Source organism: Vigna umbellata, chromosome 11 (genome assembly GCF_029865625.1).
Source record: "Vigna umbellata cultivar VRB3 chromosome 11, Vumbellata_1.0, whole genome shotgun sequence".
Taxonomy (NCBI): Eukaryota; Viridiplantae; Streptophyta; class Magnoliopsida; order Fabales; family Fabaceae; genus Vigna; species Vigna umbellata.
The window spans coordinates 3,177,228-3,195,563 of NC_142175.1; the positions used below are offsets into that span (position 1 = coordinate 3,177,228).

At 32.9% G+C, this 18,336-nt stretch overlaps 1 protein-coding gene across 1 annotated transcript; it reads left to right on the forward strand.

Annotated features, from left to right (window-relative positions):
• Nucleotides 1-8,971: 8,971 nt before the first annotated feature.
• On the forward strand, nt 8,972-16,144 carry LOC124839995 (cuscuta receptor 1-like). Its single transcript, XM_088102100.1, is given in 8 exon segments — nt 8,972-9,233; nt 9,235-9,361; nt 9,467-9,610; nt 9,769-9,927; nt 12,419-12,493; nt 12,601-12,753; nt 13,502-13,651; nt 13,826-16,144. Coding segments are annotated over 8 exon segments (3,231 nt in total). The 5' UTR covers nt 8,972-9,029; the 3' UTR covers nt 16,045-16,144.
• The last annotated feature ends 2,192 nt before the right edge of the window (nt 16,145-18,336 follow it).

Here is an 18,336-nt window from a genome sequence, read left to right on the forward strand (position 1 = left end):
ACAATTATGTGTGTGAGTCATTTGTGAGTCATGAGATACTCAAAGGACTACTCTTAACTTGTTTAATGGTAGGAAGTTGTCTAGTATGGTTGGTAGTGATACCCTTAAAGTTAAGGTCTCTCTTTCACCTGTGTAATGCAGTGGATAGAGGTCTTTTGAGCCTGTGTGAGGTAGTGGAAGAGGGTGGTTTAAGTAAAGAGTGATAACATTTTGTTTTGTGATCATTATTTAGCTTCGTGTGAGAGTCATGGTTTTGGAAGAAGACATACGTTGTTAGAGATGGTTATTATTGGGACGGATTGCACCTGAGTGTTCTAGCCACTTCTAGCACCTGAGTATTCTAGTCACTCTTGGCATCCCTACATAATTCTGGTATCTACCTGACACGTTGTCTAGTTGAGTATCACCCACTCTTGGTAGCAAGTGTTTTAGTTCTCTCTATAACATATAACAAATCCATTATGGGATATTACAAGGTACAAATGTTTAACTCTCAATGAAAGGATATGCTTACAATTACAATCTAACACTTGTAAAGTTACATACTTATTAGTTTAATTGTCCTAGAGAGGATAAATATAATGAAGTGCAGTCTTGTATCTTGGAGGTTGCTTTCTTTACTGAAGAGCATCAATCAATGTAAGCTTGATGAACAATAATATTGATCTTCAATCTTCATGCTTGTGCTTGCTCTTTTTTCTCTTCTCTTTAATGAGGTTATTTCTTTGATTAAAGAAGCATTAGACAATATAAGCATGAAGAACATTAGGACGAATACTAGCTCTTTTTATCTTATCTTCTCTTCTCCAATGAAGTTGTTTTCATTTATTGAATAGATGCATATGAAGCAAGCTTTGAACAACAACATTGTTTATTATTCAACTTATTTTGGTTTGTACGCTCCTTCTCTTCTCTATTCCTTCTGGATGGAGGAACTTCAGACGATGTGTGTGAGCTTGGTGAGCAATAGCATGAATGTTCAATGCATACTCTCTTCCTTCTCTTCTCTTCTTTTCATCATGCTCTCAACTTCATTTTTCTTTTCTTTATTTCATTTCAACCTCAACTGTTTCAACCTCATTTCTTTTCTCTCTTTCTTTTCTTCAGCCCATCTTGGGCATAACACTTTATTGCTCTCTTTTTCTTTTCTCCATCTCTCTCCACCTTCTTTTCTTTTGTTGGAAGCATCAACCATTATAAGCTAGAAGATGAGATTAGGTAAAGTCAATGGCTGATGATTTTTCTTGATCTCATTCTCTTTTTCTCTCTTTCCTCTCTTTTTCTTCTCTTATTCCCTTCCTTTCTTTTTCATTCTTTCTATATTTTTTCCTTAATAATCATTCTACATTTTTCTCAAAAGCAACAACTTTTTCTTCTTCAGTTGATCTTATTTATATAGCCCTTTTGAACAAATGATCGTTGAATAGAAAAGTTGACCCTTGTGTAGGTTTCCTAGTGCTTTTTGGTAGATGGTCACAGTCACTTGTCTTGTTATGTAGAGGTACAATGCTTTATCATATCTTAGTTGAAGAGCAACTTGTACAACATGTTAGAGTAGGAGTTTATACTCAGAACATTTTCAGAACGTTCTTTACTTCTCTCAATGTCTTTATCAACGTATGTAGTTGTTTTGATTAACTCATTATGTAATTCTAATGTACACATTAAACATTAAACATTGACAATGTTCAAATAATCTTGTCATACATCATGTAAATACATATATTAGTTGATCACAACATTCAGACAATATTAAATAGTATAAGGCAAGTTGTTATTCTTTGTGAAGTGTTAGATACTTGTAGATGAAAAGTAATTTGATACATAAGGATTGATGCGCTTTTCATTAAATGATATAATTTATAAGACATTTTCCATTGATTACAATTTGGAGATCATGTCTTTATTGTTCAGAGTTAATATTCATTAGACGATGTTTTTGCTTTAGCTCTCTTTCCTCTTGTAGCACTGATTAATTGTGAGACATCAACCTTTGGTATTATATTTTTTCTTAAGAGTGAAGTGTCATTCTTTAGACTTAAAGGTATATCCTTTTGTTTTGTGCATATGTCCTTTAGACGATGTTGTAAAGCATGTTTCATTTGATAGATTTTTGCACTTGTTGCTTTACAAGATTCACTTAAAAACTTTTATGTCCATCACTTTGTGAATGTATATGTATCTTTAAGCATAGTGTCTTGACAAGTATATGTAGGCTTTTTCTACTAATCAGACGCTTCTTCTCAAGAATTAGTCATGTCATTTTAGCTTATCTTTTTCACTATTTAATATTAAGCAACTCGTGTAGCCTTAGATATAACCTTTGACTTTTACTCTGATTTGGCTTGACACTTAAATGTTTCTAAATAGGCATCTAGGTGGTTCATTTGATGGGTGCTTAGAGGATTCCATTTTGTTTGTTACTTACTTTTCATACGCTCTCTCTTATGACCACTCGAGAATGAGATTTTATTCTTTGCGTGATATATCTATATTCTTTCCTTTTTCTTAGACATTTGATTACTCAAGATTATTTCATTTAAAGTTGTCTGTTAAGCTTCAAAACTAAAGATGCTCTAGACGATCCAATCTCTCTCTAGATGATCTTGTTTCAACAAGATGAAGGTACTACCTTCCATCTATTTAATTTAGAGTCTTGGAAAGAATGTTAGTTATCTCATCATTGACATCTCAAATTCTCCCTGCATATTACTTGCAAAACCCTCACATAAATAAGCATCAGTAGATCCAAAAATAATATCACCAACATACACTTGAATTAGTAGGATATGTTCTCCCAGTCTCTTTATGAATAAGGTTGAATCAATTTTTCAAATAGAAAAGTCATTTTCCAATAAAAAGTTGTTAAGTCTTTGATCCTAAGACCAAGGGACTTGTTTCAATATACAATGCTTTTTTAAGTTTATAAATATGGTTTGGATATTTAAAATCTTCAAAACCAGGAGGTTGCTCAACATAAACATTTTCTTTGATAAAACCATTTAAGAAAGAACTCTTAACATCCATTTGATATAATTTAAATTTCATAAGAGATGCATAGCAAGAAGTAAGTGAATAACTTCTAACCTTGCAATATAGGTTTCATCATAGTCAATACCTTATTCTTGACAATATCCTTTTATAACAAGTCTAGCTTTGTTTTTGGTATTATGACCGTCCTCATCTAGCTTGTTTTGGAACACCCATTTTGTTCTAATAACTTGATGTTTTTATTCTCTAGGAATGAGTTCCCAAATATCATTCCTTTTAAATTGATACCATTAATGTAACATCCCAAAATATAGTAATAAAGCATATAATAGTAGTCATAGAAATAATAAAATAAAACAGTTATAGACTCGGATATAAAGTATAAAATTTACAGTCATCCAAAATAATCGTAGAATTTAAAACTTTATAACAAGAGAGTATTCCAAAACTATACACCAAAATAAACAACCTAACTAAACTAAACAACATCAACCTCACCCTCCAAAGCATGCTCTAGAGGCACCTCATCTCCCTCTGCTCACATCCATCGGATGATCATTGCAAAAGAAAAACACCACACATACAAAATACAAACACAAGCAGGAGTAAGCTAGATATACAAGAAAACATACAATTTAATAGCACATAACATACACAAGATAAATCAAGCAAAGTAACTAAATCAAACATCCTAGCATGTTATGTTCTAGACTTAACTTGTCCGGATTTAGAATGATTGTCGAGCTATGGCCGGTTATGCACTCGTGGTGGCCTCTACTGCTTTGTAAAGTCATTGCTAATGGATTTCACCCTACCACACTCACGAGGTTAGTCTGTACCATGCCTTGGAGCATACTGGAAGCCTCCAAGACTAAGACCTCCTGCTACTCCTCACGACATGGATCAATCCTCTCTATATGACAATGAAATTCCATTGGAGTTTCAGTATAACCCTCAAGACTGAGCTCCTGCATTCATTCTAAACAAAACTTGAATCTCACCAAGAGAATCTACATTGATACTTACATTCATCACTTTGATTCACATACTTTTACTTGGAACATGACTCATAATCATACTAAATCATATATCATATTTCATACATCAGACAAGCTTTATAATGTATTACAATCCATTCATGTTCAGTGAATACAAGAAATAAAAAGGTGAATTAAAACCTGGATCATTCGCATAGTGCACACATTCGTAGAGCGAATCCAAAGGTTTCTCGCACAACGACCCAACTCCTTGTGTAAATCCTCAAACAGAGACCCACCCCTCATAATCATTCACACAATGATTAAATTCGTTGTGTGAATAAACTCTTAATTGTATCAGACCCTAACCCCTCGCATAGCACCCCAAATCGCTATGCGAGAGCCCCAGGCAATGACTCAGACTCCCTAAACACTCGCAGAGCGCACCTATTCGCCATTTGAATAAAAAAAATGGCAGTAGTCCCAAACCCCAACCAGGCGTATAACGCCCTAATTCGCCATGCGGATCATCAGACAGAGAGCAAACCTCTCAAACTATTCGCACAGTGCGTCTATCTCGCCAGGGTGACTCGCTGTGCGAATTCATTCGCTCAGCGAGTCTACATAATCTGCAGCACCAAATTTTGCATAATTATGCAACTCAACACCCTTCACCAATTCTAACTAGTTTTCCCAAATTCTAACCATCTTAATTCATATTATACACCTAATTAGATTTGACTAATTGATTTTAAACCTTCCTACCATCAATCTAAGGCATTTTATACACAATTTCCACTCCAAATCATCAAATTCATCAACTTAGAGACTCAAATCCTATTGCACCACTTTTGGCACTACTTTCAGCCACTTAAGGACTAAAGAAAGTCCTAATTAGCCTATCTAACCTATTCTAACTTACCAATACAGCCTATAACTCCTAATTCACAATTTCACTACCACACTTCCTCAAAACTTACCTAAAACTAGTATACTTCATTCAAATTTCTCATAAGTCAACCTCATAACAGATTTTTAACATTTCATCTAGTTTATAACATCATAATCATCATCCAAATCAGTTCATATTCATAGTTTCTTCACACACACTTACAATAGCCACAATAAGCACATTCTTTCTAAAATCAAAGTCAACAATTCAACTCATTATATATATAAATAACACTATTCTTCACACATGCACAATATAGTTAAATAAACAAAAATAAAATCCAGCTTCCCTTACCTCACTCAAGCTCTACACAGCTCACAAAACCCCGATTAAAACTTGCACCGCAAGAAAACTCAACAGAAACCTACAATTCACCGATTGGAAAGAGGAGACCAACAATAAGTCCAAAAACGAAATCAGAATTTGAGAAAAGAGTCTGATGAACACATGCAAACATAATTTTCTCTTGCATGCATAAGAAAACATAATGACTAAGAAGAGAGGATGAACTTACTGACTCTAAACACAAACCGATCGGTGGAATGGAAAGCTCTAGACACCCGGATTGCTTAGGCACGGTCTGATTGTTGAACAGATGAAGTGAGATTGAAAGAATTTAAAGAGAAGGAGGAGAAAAGAAAAGAGTAGAAGAATTTGGAGAGATATAGTTGTAATCAAAGAATGAGACGAGACTTTTGAAACTTTTCATTTATATATCACTCTTATTTTAATCTAAACAGCTCGGTCTCATCCTTTGCTTACACCTGTCTGCTCCTAAACTTCTTTAAACCTCTCGGCTCTTACACTCTCCCCAACAATAACAAAAATTTTTGTCCTCAAAAATTCTCGGAGGAAGACATGATCTCCAACTGCAAACTCTTCGGCCGGCACTATGATTTTTGCCTACTCTGAGTTGTCCTCAATCTCTCTTGAATCAACTTCACTTACTCTGTCGTTTGCTGAATCAATTATGGCCCAATCAAAACGGATTCTCCATCCTTAAACCAACAAAGTGGAGTCCTACAATGCCTCCCATAGAGTACTTCAAAAGGTGTCATGCCAATATTGGACTGGTAACTATTGTTGTAGGTGAACTCAACCAATGCCAAAACTTCATTCCAAATTCCCAAATGATCCAAAACACACGTCCTTAGTAAGTCCTCTAGTGTTTGGATCGTTCTCTCTGACTGACCGTCCGTCTGAGGATGATAAGCCGAACTCATCTGCAACCGACTGCCCAACTCGCCTTGCAAAGACTGCCAAAATCTTGAAGTGAACCGAGGATCTCTATCTGAAACAATACTGGACGACACTCCATGCAACCTCACAACTTCCTTGATGTACAACTGAGCAAGTTTTGTCATTGACATTCTCAAATTAATGGCCATGAAGTGAGCACTCTTTGTCAATTTGTCCACCACAACCCAAATGGCATCATGCCCTCTGACCGAACGGGGAAGATGAGTGACGAAGTCCATAGCAATGCTATCCCATTCCACTCGGGAATCTCTAACTGCTGCAGTAAACCTCTCGGTCTCTAATGCTCTACCTTGGCTTTTTGACATGTTAAGCAAGATGACACAAACCAAGCAACATCTGCTTTCATACCCGACCACCAAAATGATTCTTTGAGATCCTGATACATTTTAGTCATGCTTGGATGCATGCTAAAACAACTCTGATGTCCTTCCTCAAGAATCAACCTCTTAATTTCCCCATTATTAGGAACACAAATCCTTCCTCTAAACCTCAAAATATCGTCTGGTCCCAAAACGAAATCCTTCCCTTGTTCACTACCAATCAGTCCTCTTGACTTCTGTAGCTCAACATCTGTCGACTGTTTCTCTCGGATTCTGCTTAGAAGTTCACTTTCTACCACTAAGCGACTGCATATGATACCGCCAGGTTCTAACTCAACTTGTAGCTTCAAATCTCGAAAGCTTTCAACCAATTCTAGTTCTCGGATCATCATTGCCGACACATGCACGATCTTCCTACTCAAGGCATCAACTACTACATTAGCCTTTCCAGGATGGTAGAGTAGATCAAATTCATAGTCCTTTATGAATTCCATCCATCTTCTCTGCCTCATGTTCAACTCCTTTATGAATTCATAGTTCTTCTTACATTGCAACACATTTGTCATCGTGGAGAGCTTTACCAATATTCTTAGGTTCTATCTGAGAGACAAAAGCCACTGTCATGCAAAAATTATTTAAGTTTTGTCTAGTGGTTACCCCTTTTAAGATGTCTTATATGATATTGTGCATTGATATTCCACGAGGCTGTTGATAGCTTTCAGGAACATCTTGTTGTGGAGGAGGATTATCAGTTATGTATATCTTTTCAAGTGCTTTCCTTAAATAATCTTCATCACCTACACCTTGTCTATTTGATTAAAGAGGGTTCTCCTCAAAGTTTATACAACATATATATATATATTCTTAATTGATAATATATATTAATTAGATTATAACACTGGTTATTAAAATTTTGTGTCTTAGATTTTACGTGATCAAGTCAATTTTCTTGTGAAACTTTTATATTTGATTAGTTAATAAAAATATATGGTCTATATATTATTGTATGTAATGAAATAAATAAATTATATTATAATTAAAAATTTATGATAAATAAATAATATTAAAAATATAAATTATAATTAAATTTAATGATTTATATTAATGTAATTTCTTTTAATGAGAACATAATTATTGAGGCATGTCTATATTGTATTCAAGTTTGTGGTGGTTGTAGCTTCTGATCGATGTCAAGTCATTATTTTTTTTCTTCGTCTTTGTGTGTTTAATTAACTAAAATCGATAATCAATAAATATTTTCATTGTATGTTTTATATTATGATTAAAATTAATGGTAAATATAATTTGTTTTTAAAATATAATAGTTGTATTTTAAATTTGTAAAAGAGAATTCATATTATGAAATTTTATTTTATTTATAACATAATTATGGAGTTATGTTTATCTTAGATTCTACTTTTCAAATAATACTATGTTAAAATTTATAATGAAATAATATTTTTAATGTATAAATTGTATTTTAAATTTGTAATAAATAATCTATATTGATATGAATTTATTTTTATTTATAGCATAATTATAGAGGTACGTCTATTTTGGATTCTACTTGGCGCTGATTTCGGCCCATTAGTTGACGCGAAGTCATTTTGTTTTTTTTTTTTTTTTTTATTAGTCTTTATTTAGTAATTATTAATAAGCTGGCTAATGTATAATTAATATTTATATGATGTAAGTTTATTAATAAATAATAAACTCTTATATATCATATTTACTCTTAGTTTTATAAATAATTTATATGATGTAAGTTTATTTTTTATTATAAAATGATTATTGAAGGATGTTTATTTTGAATTGTACTTATGGATGAATGTGACCTTTCCGTGGATGACAGATCATCTTCTCTGAATTTTACTTCTATTTTAGTAAAAGTATACCACAATATTTATTTATATTGTTAAAATTGGTATTAAATAAATATTGTAATGCAAAATTTATATTAATAATTCTTTTTATAGCAAAAAGTATTTTTGAACATTAATTTTTTTAGATTTATGATATATATTTTATGTTGATGTAATTTGAAAATTTAATTTAAAAGTAAAATTAAAAGGCATCAAAATAAATATTGTGGAATAAACCATCTTTAAAAAAATTCTCGTCGAAATCACTCCTCTAATTTCGTTAGTTTTTTTAAGCGCGTCATTTTATGTTAGAATTGACATTAAACGTCTTCCATGCTCCAAAATTTTCCAAAATTTAACAAGCAACCTGAGAAAATTCAAATTTAAACTTAATTTCACATCATATTTTTTATTTTTATAAATAATATTTTCTTTGACGAGAAATTAGTTTTTAATAAATTTAAATTTTCCTCAAAATAATTTACCTCACAATTTTTAATTATAAAAAAGATTAAAAAATAAAAAATAGTATATTACCTCCGTTTTATTAATTTTCGGGTTTCAACTTTTATTTTAAAAAACTATAATATGCATTCATGGACCATAAACAGTTGATGCTTTCCTACTTAAGGGATGAAGACCAAATCCTTTGTGGGTGAAGAGAAAAATGAAGAGTGTTGTGAGAATGTGTTTCGTCCTTTTCCTTTTATTGGAAGTCGTGTGGTGTGAAGGATGTTGGAAGGAGGAGCGAGAAGCACTTTTGGGCATAAATTCTCGTTTGAACTCTCCTTTCTCTTGGAACACCGACACAGATTGCTGTGAATGGAACCATGTGCAGTGCAACCCCTCCACAGGAAGAGTGGATCAACTAGTTCTTACTGATGGCTAGGAGGAAATCAACAAAAAAATATATTAATTACTCAGATTTTTCTGTCCTCAAAGATTTGAAGATCCTCGACTTGTCAGATTCTGAAATAGTTGGTTGTGAGGGGGATGCAGGTATTAATTCGTACAACTTCTATGTCTTCGTCGCTCTAATTACTTACTCAAAACTACGAATTTTATGGAATACTCGTTATTTCAACTTTATTTTTCATATTGCAGAGTTGCCAAATCTGGAGGTTCTCGACATTAGTGGTAACAAGCTGTCTAATGCTTCGACCATTCTACCTTGTTTGGATGGCGTTCCATCTCTTAAGTCGCTTTATTTAAAATATAACAGCTTCAGTACATCTTCATTAAACCACGGTGAGACTAACAATTTATTATTTACTTTAAGAAATGACAACAATAAAATAATTTATTATAATGAAGATCTTCAATTTTTTATACTATATTTTTTTTTCACATTTGTTGGCTTCCTTCACAACTTTTGGTTTTAATGAATACATGTGCTTATATATAAGCTTTTGAAAGTGTGTCACCAAAGCTGCCTAATTTGGAGGTCCTGGACATAAGTCATAACTATTTGACTAATGAAATCTTACCATCTATGGAGGGATTCACATCTTTAAAGGAACTGAATTTGGCCGGAAATCAATTGAGCTCGGATCTTCACATTGAAGGTATTATTTGTTATATAGGATATTATATAGTACAAAGGAATATATAATATATTTATTGATCGTAAGGACAATTATTTTTGGCTCTTATCTATTATTGACGAAATTGATTTTGGAAGTAGATAAATATGTGTGAAATTTTATACATATTGTTGTTAGACTTAACTATTGGTTTAGACCGTTCGGTCATTCCTGTTCTGTCTTATGCTGGAGACCATTCGGTCATTCTATTTTGTCTGTTACAGTTGCTTTGATTGATTATATATTGTAGCCTATCTTTGCGTTGTATTTCGGAATTCAATTTTCAATCTCGAAGTATTATTCACATATCATTCTCTCTCTGTCTTTTACTCTCTTATTCTCTCTTCTCTACATCTGTTTTCTATTCTCTGTTTTACGCGAACCCAACAATTGGCGTCCACCGTGGGACTGTGAATCAAGAAATTCCAGAAGCGATGGCAACCAAGTTCGACATAGAGAAATTCAATGATCAAACGACTTCGGGCTGTGGAAGATCAAGATGGAGGCTATCTTGATACAACAGGGCTCCAATGACACATTGAAGGGTGAGTTGAACATGATTGATGCGATGTCGCAAGAAGAGAAGAAAAGAATGGTTGATAAGGCAAGAAGTGCTATCATACTATGTCTTGGTGATAAGGTACTGAGGGGGGTTGCGAAGGAGAAGATTGCGGCTGGAATATGGGAAAAAATTGGAGTCGTTGTACATGACAAGATCGCTGGCTCATAGGTTGTGTCTGAAGCAACAACTCTATTCGTTCAAGATGATAGAATCGAGAACCATAGAGGAGCAACATGCAGAATTCAGCAAGATTGTTGATGATCTGGAGAATATTGACGTGAGGTGGAAGATGAAGATAAGGTTGTTATTCTTCTGAATGCGCTTCCAAGAACCTTCGAGCATTTCTAGGATGCCTTGCTCTATGGTAAGGATCAGGTGATTACTTTAGAGGAGGTTGTGACGTCAATTCGAACCAAGGAGTTTCAAAAACTTCAAGATTCGAAAGCAACCAAGGAGGTGGCATCTGGGCTCATTATGTTGAAAGGTAAATGGAAGAAGCAGGGTGGAAATGGGAAGAAGTCGAAACCAGAAGGTACGAAACAGGTGAGATGTGGCAGAGGCTTCTGAAGGATATGAATATGCTGGTGTTCTGGTGGCTTCATTTGAAGATTCTCAAAGAAGTTGGGTCATGGATTCTGGGTGTACCTATCATATGTGCCCGATGAAAGAGTTCTTTGAAGATCTTGATCAAAAGGAGCATGGAAATGTGTTGCTGGGAAATAACAAGGCTTGCTAAGTGCAAGGAGTTGGGTCGGTAAGGCTGAAGATGTTTGACAATCGTGAAATGATGTTGCAGGATGTGAGGTATGTGCCTAAACTAAAGAGAAATTTGATTTCTATTAGTTCGTTTGATCTTAGAGGTTACTCCACGAGAGTTGAAGATGGAGTGATGAGAGTGTATTATGGAGATTTTGTGGTTGTCAAAGGCAGAATAAAGAATGGCTTGTACATTATGGAGGGTTCCACTGTCATTGGTCATGCCTCGGTAGCAAGTGAGAAGTCTAAAAATACCGCTCGGCTTTGACACTTGAGGATGGGACATATCAGTGAGAAGGGCCTTGAAGAATTAGAGGAGCAAGGTTTACTTCAGGGAGATAAACTCCAGGAGCTAAATTTTTGTGACCATTGTGTCTTAGGGAAATCACACACAATCTCGTTCGGTAAAGGGAAACACTTGACCGAACGACCATTTGAATATGCTCATGCTGACTTGTGAGGGCCTGCGAGAACTCAAACTAATGGTTGAGGAGCGTATTTCCTGAGTATAATTGATGATTTTTCAAGAAGAGTGTGGATCTACGTTCTGAAGAATAAGTCTAAAACGTTTCAAAGGTTCAAGGAGTGGCATACACAGACCGAGAATCAATTGGGGTATAAGTTGAAATGCTTGAGAACTGACAATGGTCTGGAGTTTGTTTAAGAGGAATTCAATGAATTATGCAAAGTTAAAGGGATCAAGAGGCACAGGACTGTGGTGGGAACTCCTCAACAGAATGGTTTGGCTGAAAGGATGAATAGAACAATTCTGGCTGAAAGGCTGATCAATTTTGTTATCCATAAACGTGTGTTTCAGTGGATATTTGTGAAATCTTTATTTCTTTATAAAAATATTGGAACTCTTTTGTGTAACATCATACATGCTCGAAATGATTTCTGATTATCATTTCTGCCTTTTTTTTCCTACCAAAATGGTGTAAGTCAGACAGAGAGAGTTGAATTTACATTAATTTCTTCTACCAAGTTAAAGTAAACTTTTAGATGTTTAACGTACACTATAGGTTTTGAAAAAATTACTTTCGGTTATTTGAAAGCAAACTAGTTTTGTAATGCTTCTATTTCAACAGTGAAGAAAAATATAAGGCTTCACGAATTGTAGTTGATTTTGATTAATTCTTAATTTATGGCTTGCAGGATTATTGACTATGTCCCGTTTGACGAATCTTGATTTAAGCGATAATAAAATCCATTCTTTTGTGACCCATCAAGGTATTTAAGAAATAAAATTAAAAATAATATATGCTCTGTTCTCTTTAGCCTAATTATAGTATTATGTATATTTTTTTTAGTTAATTTAAGTTTTATATGACTTTCAGGTTCAAAAAGTCTAAGTAGATTGGATGTTCTTACTTTAGATGGAAATATGATAGATGGAGACATACTAAGGGAGTCATTACAAGCTTTATCATCATCCATTAGGAAGCTTTCTATGTGTAATAATATATTTAAAGGAACAATTGTAGCTGGAGGTAGTAATATTTATGATTTTCACATGATAATTTAATTGGCTTAATTACCTACTTAGTCCCCATGTTCGGAGGTAATTTGCTGTTTAGTACCCGGTTTTAAAAATGTAGGCATTTGATACCTATGTTTTGAAATTTGTATCAATTGAATCCTACCCACTTAACGCCGTTATAAATCTAACGTTTTTCTGACTGTGTATGTGATTTGTGGACGAGCGGTTGTGGACGAGCGTCCTCTTAGTTCGCTGAATGAGCCTCCTCTTCTGCCTGGGCGTTGGCTTCGCTGGACGAGCGTCGTCTTCTGCCTGACTGGGCGTTCGCTTCGTTGGACGAGCATCCTCTTCTGCCTGACTGGGCGTTCGCTTCGCTGGACGAGCGTCCTCTTCTGCCTGACTGGGCGTTCGCTTCGCTGGACGAGCGTCCTCTTCTGCCTGACTGGGTGTTCGCTTCGCTGGACGAGCGTCCACTGAACGTACTTGCGTCCACAGGGCGAGCGTTATCAATTGCTCATCCACAAACGCTCGTCCACAAATCACATACAAAGTCAGAAAAACGTTAGATTTATAACGGCGTTAAGTGGGTAGGATTCAATTGATACAAATTTCAAAACATAGGTATCAAATGCCTACATTTTTAAAACCGGGTACTAAACAGCAAATTACCTCCGAACATGGGGACTAAGTAGGTAATTAAGCCTAATTTAATTCTATGGTTGCTATATTATGATTCATGTCATTTTTTTATTGTGCAGATCTTTATAATTTAAGAAATCTAGAATATTTGAGATTGGATGGAAGCAGCAACGTGAAGAATGAATTTTTTAAAAGTATTGGGAATTTAACATCCTTAAAAGTTCTGTCTCTAGCAAATTGTCATATAAATGACACTCTTCCTACGACTGGTAATTATATCATTAGCTTGTCTTTTTAAGTTATTTATAACATATATGTTATGCATAAATTGCTCTTAGTTTAGTTGAAATCTTTATATCTTATATTATAACCCTTGCAAGACTATCTGTTTTTTTGTCAAAATTTTATATTTCAGATTGATTTGTGAAAATTTCATATTTCAGATTGGTTTAAGTTGAAGAATCTCGAAGAGTTAGATCTAAGTCAAAATCTATTTGTGGGACCACTCCCTTTGTCTTTCTTAAATATGACATCTATTCAGAAGTTGGAACTTTCACGAAATCAATTTAGTGGAAAGTTTGATTCTAATATTGCTACTCTGACATCACTTGAATATTTTGGTTTTACAGAAAACCAATTTGAAGTTCTTGTTTCTTTTAGACCATTTTTCAATCTCTCAAACCTGAAGTTCATATATGGTGAAAGAAATAAAGTCATATTAGACTTACGACCTAGTATGCAAACTTGGATTCCTAAATTTCAATTACAAGTGCTTAGTTTGCCGTCAATGATTGCTACACATTCTCTTCCGCTCCCCAGATTTCTTCTACATCAAAACAATTTGACTAGCTTAGATTTCAGTAATTATTGGTTTGAAGGAGGATTTCCTCATTGGCTGTTAGAAAACAACACAAAATTGACTGAAGCTCTTTTGAGAAATTGTTCTTTGAGTGGTACTATGCAACTACCATTGAGATCTCTTTCTGGGTTACAGCGCCTTGATGTGTCTGACAATACCATAATTGGTGAAATTCCAAGCAAGAATATGAGTGTTGTTTATCCAAATTTAGTTTATGTAAACATGTCTAGAAACCACATCCAAGGTTCAATTCCTCGTGAATTAGGTCAAATGAAGTTATTACGCGAGTTGGATCTTTCATACAACCAATTGTCTGGAGAAATACCAGAAGACATGTTCAAAAAGGACATGAACCCTTACATTAGAAACCAACTCTCATACCAACTCTATGTCTTGATACTTTCAAATAACAAGTTTGAGGGACCCGTTTTTACAATACCCACTGATTTAGAGTACTTATCATTGAATGATAACAATTTTAGTGGTGAACTTCCGAGCAACATTTTTGACATATCCATCATTTCATTGGATGTTAGCAACAATCATTTGGTAGGAAAGATTCCAAGCTTTGGTAATACAATGACAAATTTGTTGGAACTTCGTATGTCCAATAACAGCTTTGAAGGGTTCATTCCATTAGAATTGGCACAACAACCATATCTACTTTATTTAGATCTCTCTCAAAATCATTTGACGGGCATTGTACCATCATTTCTGAATTCTTCTCTAAAATTTATCCATTTGAGCAATAATCATTTTATTGGAGTGTCAAAGAAAATGTTCAATGGAAGCTCTCCTGTGGTGATGTTAGACCTTAACTACAACGAAATATCTGACAACATTCAAGATATGATACAAGACCTTAGTTATTCAAAGTTGAATTTTCTCTTTTTAAAAGGTAATCACATTACTGGGGATATACCAAAGGAGTTATGCCAGATGAAATATCTAACCATGTTAGACCTTTCACACAATAAATTTTCTGGAGAAATACCCCCTTGCTTTGGGATAATGCCTTTCGATAATAATAACCTTGATTCATCATTAAAATTACTCAAAGGAAGCTTCTTTATTGAGGAACGTGTAACGGAAGCTACATCAAGAAGAACGGCGGTACCTCGCGCACCAGTATCAACAAAGCAACAGAAAGTGACAGCGAGTTTCACTTCAAAAAGAAATATCTATATTTACATGGGAAGTACTCTTACTTACATGTCTGGAATCGATTTATCACAGAATAAACTGAAAGGAAATATCCCGTTTGATATTGGGAATTTGACAAGAATCCAAGCATTAAACTTGTCTCATAATGATTTAACTGGACAAATTCCAGATTCATTCTCAAATTTGGTTCATACAGAGAGTTTAGATCTTTCTTTTAACAAGTTGAGTGGTCAAATTCCTCCAAAACTCAATAATCTAACGTTTCTTCAAGTATTAAGTGTGGCACACAACAACTTATCAGGTCCAATTCCTGAAGGAGCTCAATTTAACACATTTACTAATACTAGCTATGAGGATAATCCATTTCTCTGTGGACCTCCGTTAGCAAAGAGTTGTCATCAAACTCCTACAATTATTCGACATAAACCAAATTATGAGGAAAGATCGATAGACATGTATTTCTTTCGTGTGAGCTTTGTTGTGTCATATACATTAGCATTGCTAGCAACTGCAGCAGTTTTATACATCAATTCCTACTGGAGGCAAGTCTGGTTTTATTACATGGAATTAGTGAGTTCAAATTGTTACTACTTTATTGTGGATAACTTTTGTAGGTTTTGTAATGCTCGCAATATATAATAACCATTGGATATTTGTTTCGATGTTTCCTTTTAAGAGTGAATAAGAAAAGCCATACATTTCTGGCTTAATATAATAAGATGAAATTTAAATTTCTATATTCCATAAATTGTTGTTCAGGAATCAATATTTCTTTTTTAGTCTTTTAAGTTCTTCATTTATACTGTCATGAGAGAATTAAGATAAGATTTTTTTTTCGTATAGCCTGAAATAATATCAATGCTTAATATATTTTTAGTACTTCTATAAGTTAAACACTTTTAGTCTATATAAAATCATAATATTTTCATTTTATTCTTTAAAACCTTTTTCAGTATCTATGTTTTACAATCTGAAACGACAAACGTTATGATTTTATAAAAATCAAATCTGTATTAAATAGCAAGAAAGAACTATTACTAATAGAAAATTATGGAAACTAAAAAGTTTTAGAACACATGAATCCCTTAATAATAATTTAATTTTTTTATTTTTACAGTGTGCATAGTATTTTATTAGTGGAAAGAGTTAAATCTATAATCTTTCTTTTCCCTTCAAATTCATTAAATCAATTTTTATAACTTATAGGACGAGTTGAATCTACAATTTTCCATTTTTTCAAAAATATTTTATAATTTATTCTCTATTTCCTCCTCTTTATGCAAATTTTTTATGATTTTATGTTTCACACGCATTATTTTTTGCTTACCACCCATTTGTATGCTATGTATATATCTGTTACTCGAAAACACATTTTTGTGCTTAGCACTTTCTTTTAAATTTAAGACAAGTATTACTACTCTATGAACATATTATAGATCTTTTATATTTTTTTTATAGATATTCTATAATGTTTTTATGAGAAATTAAATGATTATTAAGTTCCAATGCGTTGTCAATGCATAAAAATCAATACAATTTAAAAGCTAAGAAATATGATTTATATAATCTTTGAGAAAAAAAACATTATGGATGTGAAAACATAAATTAAGCTCAAATTATTTTATCATTTGTCTTTTTTTTCTACTTTAGATTTTATGAAAGAAAATTTACTATTTTTATTTGTTTTGTGCGGTTAAAATATATGATAATATAAGAGAGATATAACCCTAAGTCATTAAAACACAAATCCATCATATATTATAGTAACTTAATATTTAATAAGAAATATGATTAATTATAAAAAAAAATTTGAGACTAAAAATAATAACAAATATGTGTCTCATAAGGTCGAGGACTTTAATTTTATTCTTTTAAAAATAGTTTTAATTAAGTTTTAAGTCTTGATAAATTTAAGAATCTTCAAGTCCCTATTAAATTTTTATGAGTACTCAATATATTTTTCATGTGAACTGTTTCCTTTTTATGTTAATTTGGTAACAAAATAATTTTCTTATTCTATCATTTTGCTTAATTATTATCATATATTATTTTATCATTCTATAATTCTATAATTGTGTAAATCTATATTTTTGTACTTTTATAATTTCATAATTTTATAAATTTATAAATTCACGATTTCATAATTTTATAATTTTATAATTTTACCAAAAACATAATTTTTAATGTCAATTATATAAGAAAAAAATAATAAAGAATAATAGTAAATTTTGAAAGGTCACACTCGATTATTTTATTTTTGAAAAATTATATCATAAATAAAATCTCTATTAATGGAATTTCATCTTATAAAAATCATCATATCTCAATGTCTTTTTTAAAAGCTTTTCTATAACTTCTCGCTACATTTTATCTTATCTTTCATCTGATTGAGGATCAAGATCATAGGAGTAATCCTTCCATAGAACTCTACACATGTAACCAATTAGAATTCAAAACAAAGTAAGTTCATTTTTTTCTTCTTTTTGAGTTAGTATATTGTTTTTAGTTGCATGTGCCTCTCTGGTCATACATGCGACTCAAAATAGCTCAAAGTTGTTAGCAAAATCATGAAGATAGAAATTTGATGATGTCCAAATAAAGTCTCAAGTGCTTAAATTGCAAGAAAACCTTCATGAAGACTTGTTTAGTGTGTTAAAGCTTTTGTAATTAGTAGAGTTATGTATAGGACATTATTTATTGTTGATTTCATGTATTGTATGCTTTAAAATTCATTTTGGAGTCATAGAAACTCTACAATAATCAATTAGCACTTAAGATAATCGATTATCACATAGAGGTTTTAAAAGTTGCCAAAACTCATTTACTCTTTGGAATAATCAATTACTAGCTTATGATAATCTATTATCCATAATCGATTATGAGTTACATAATCGATTATCACGACTAGCCGTTGGAGTTTTTATGCATGTT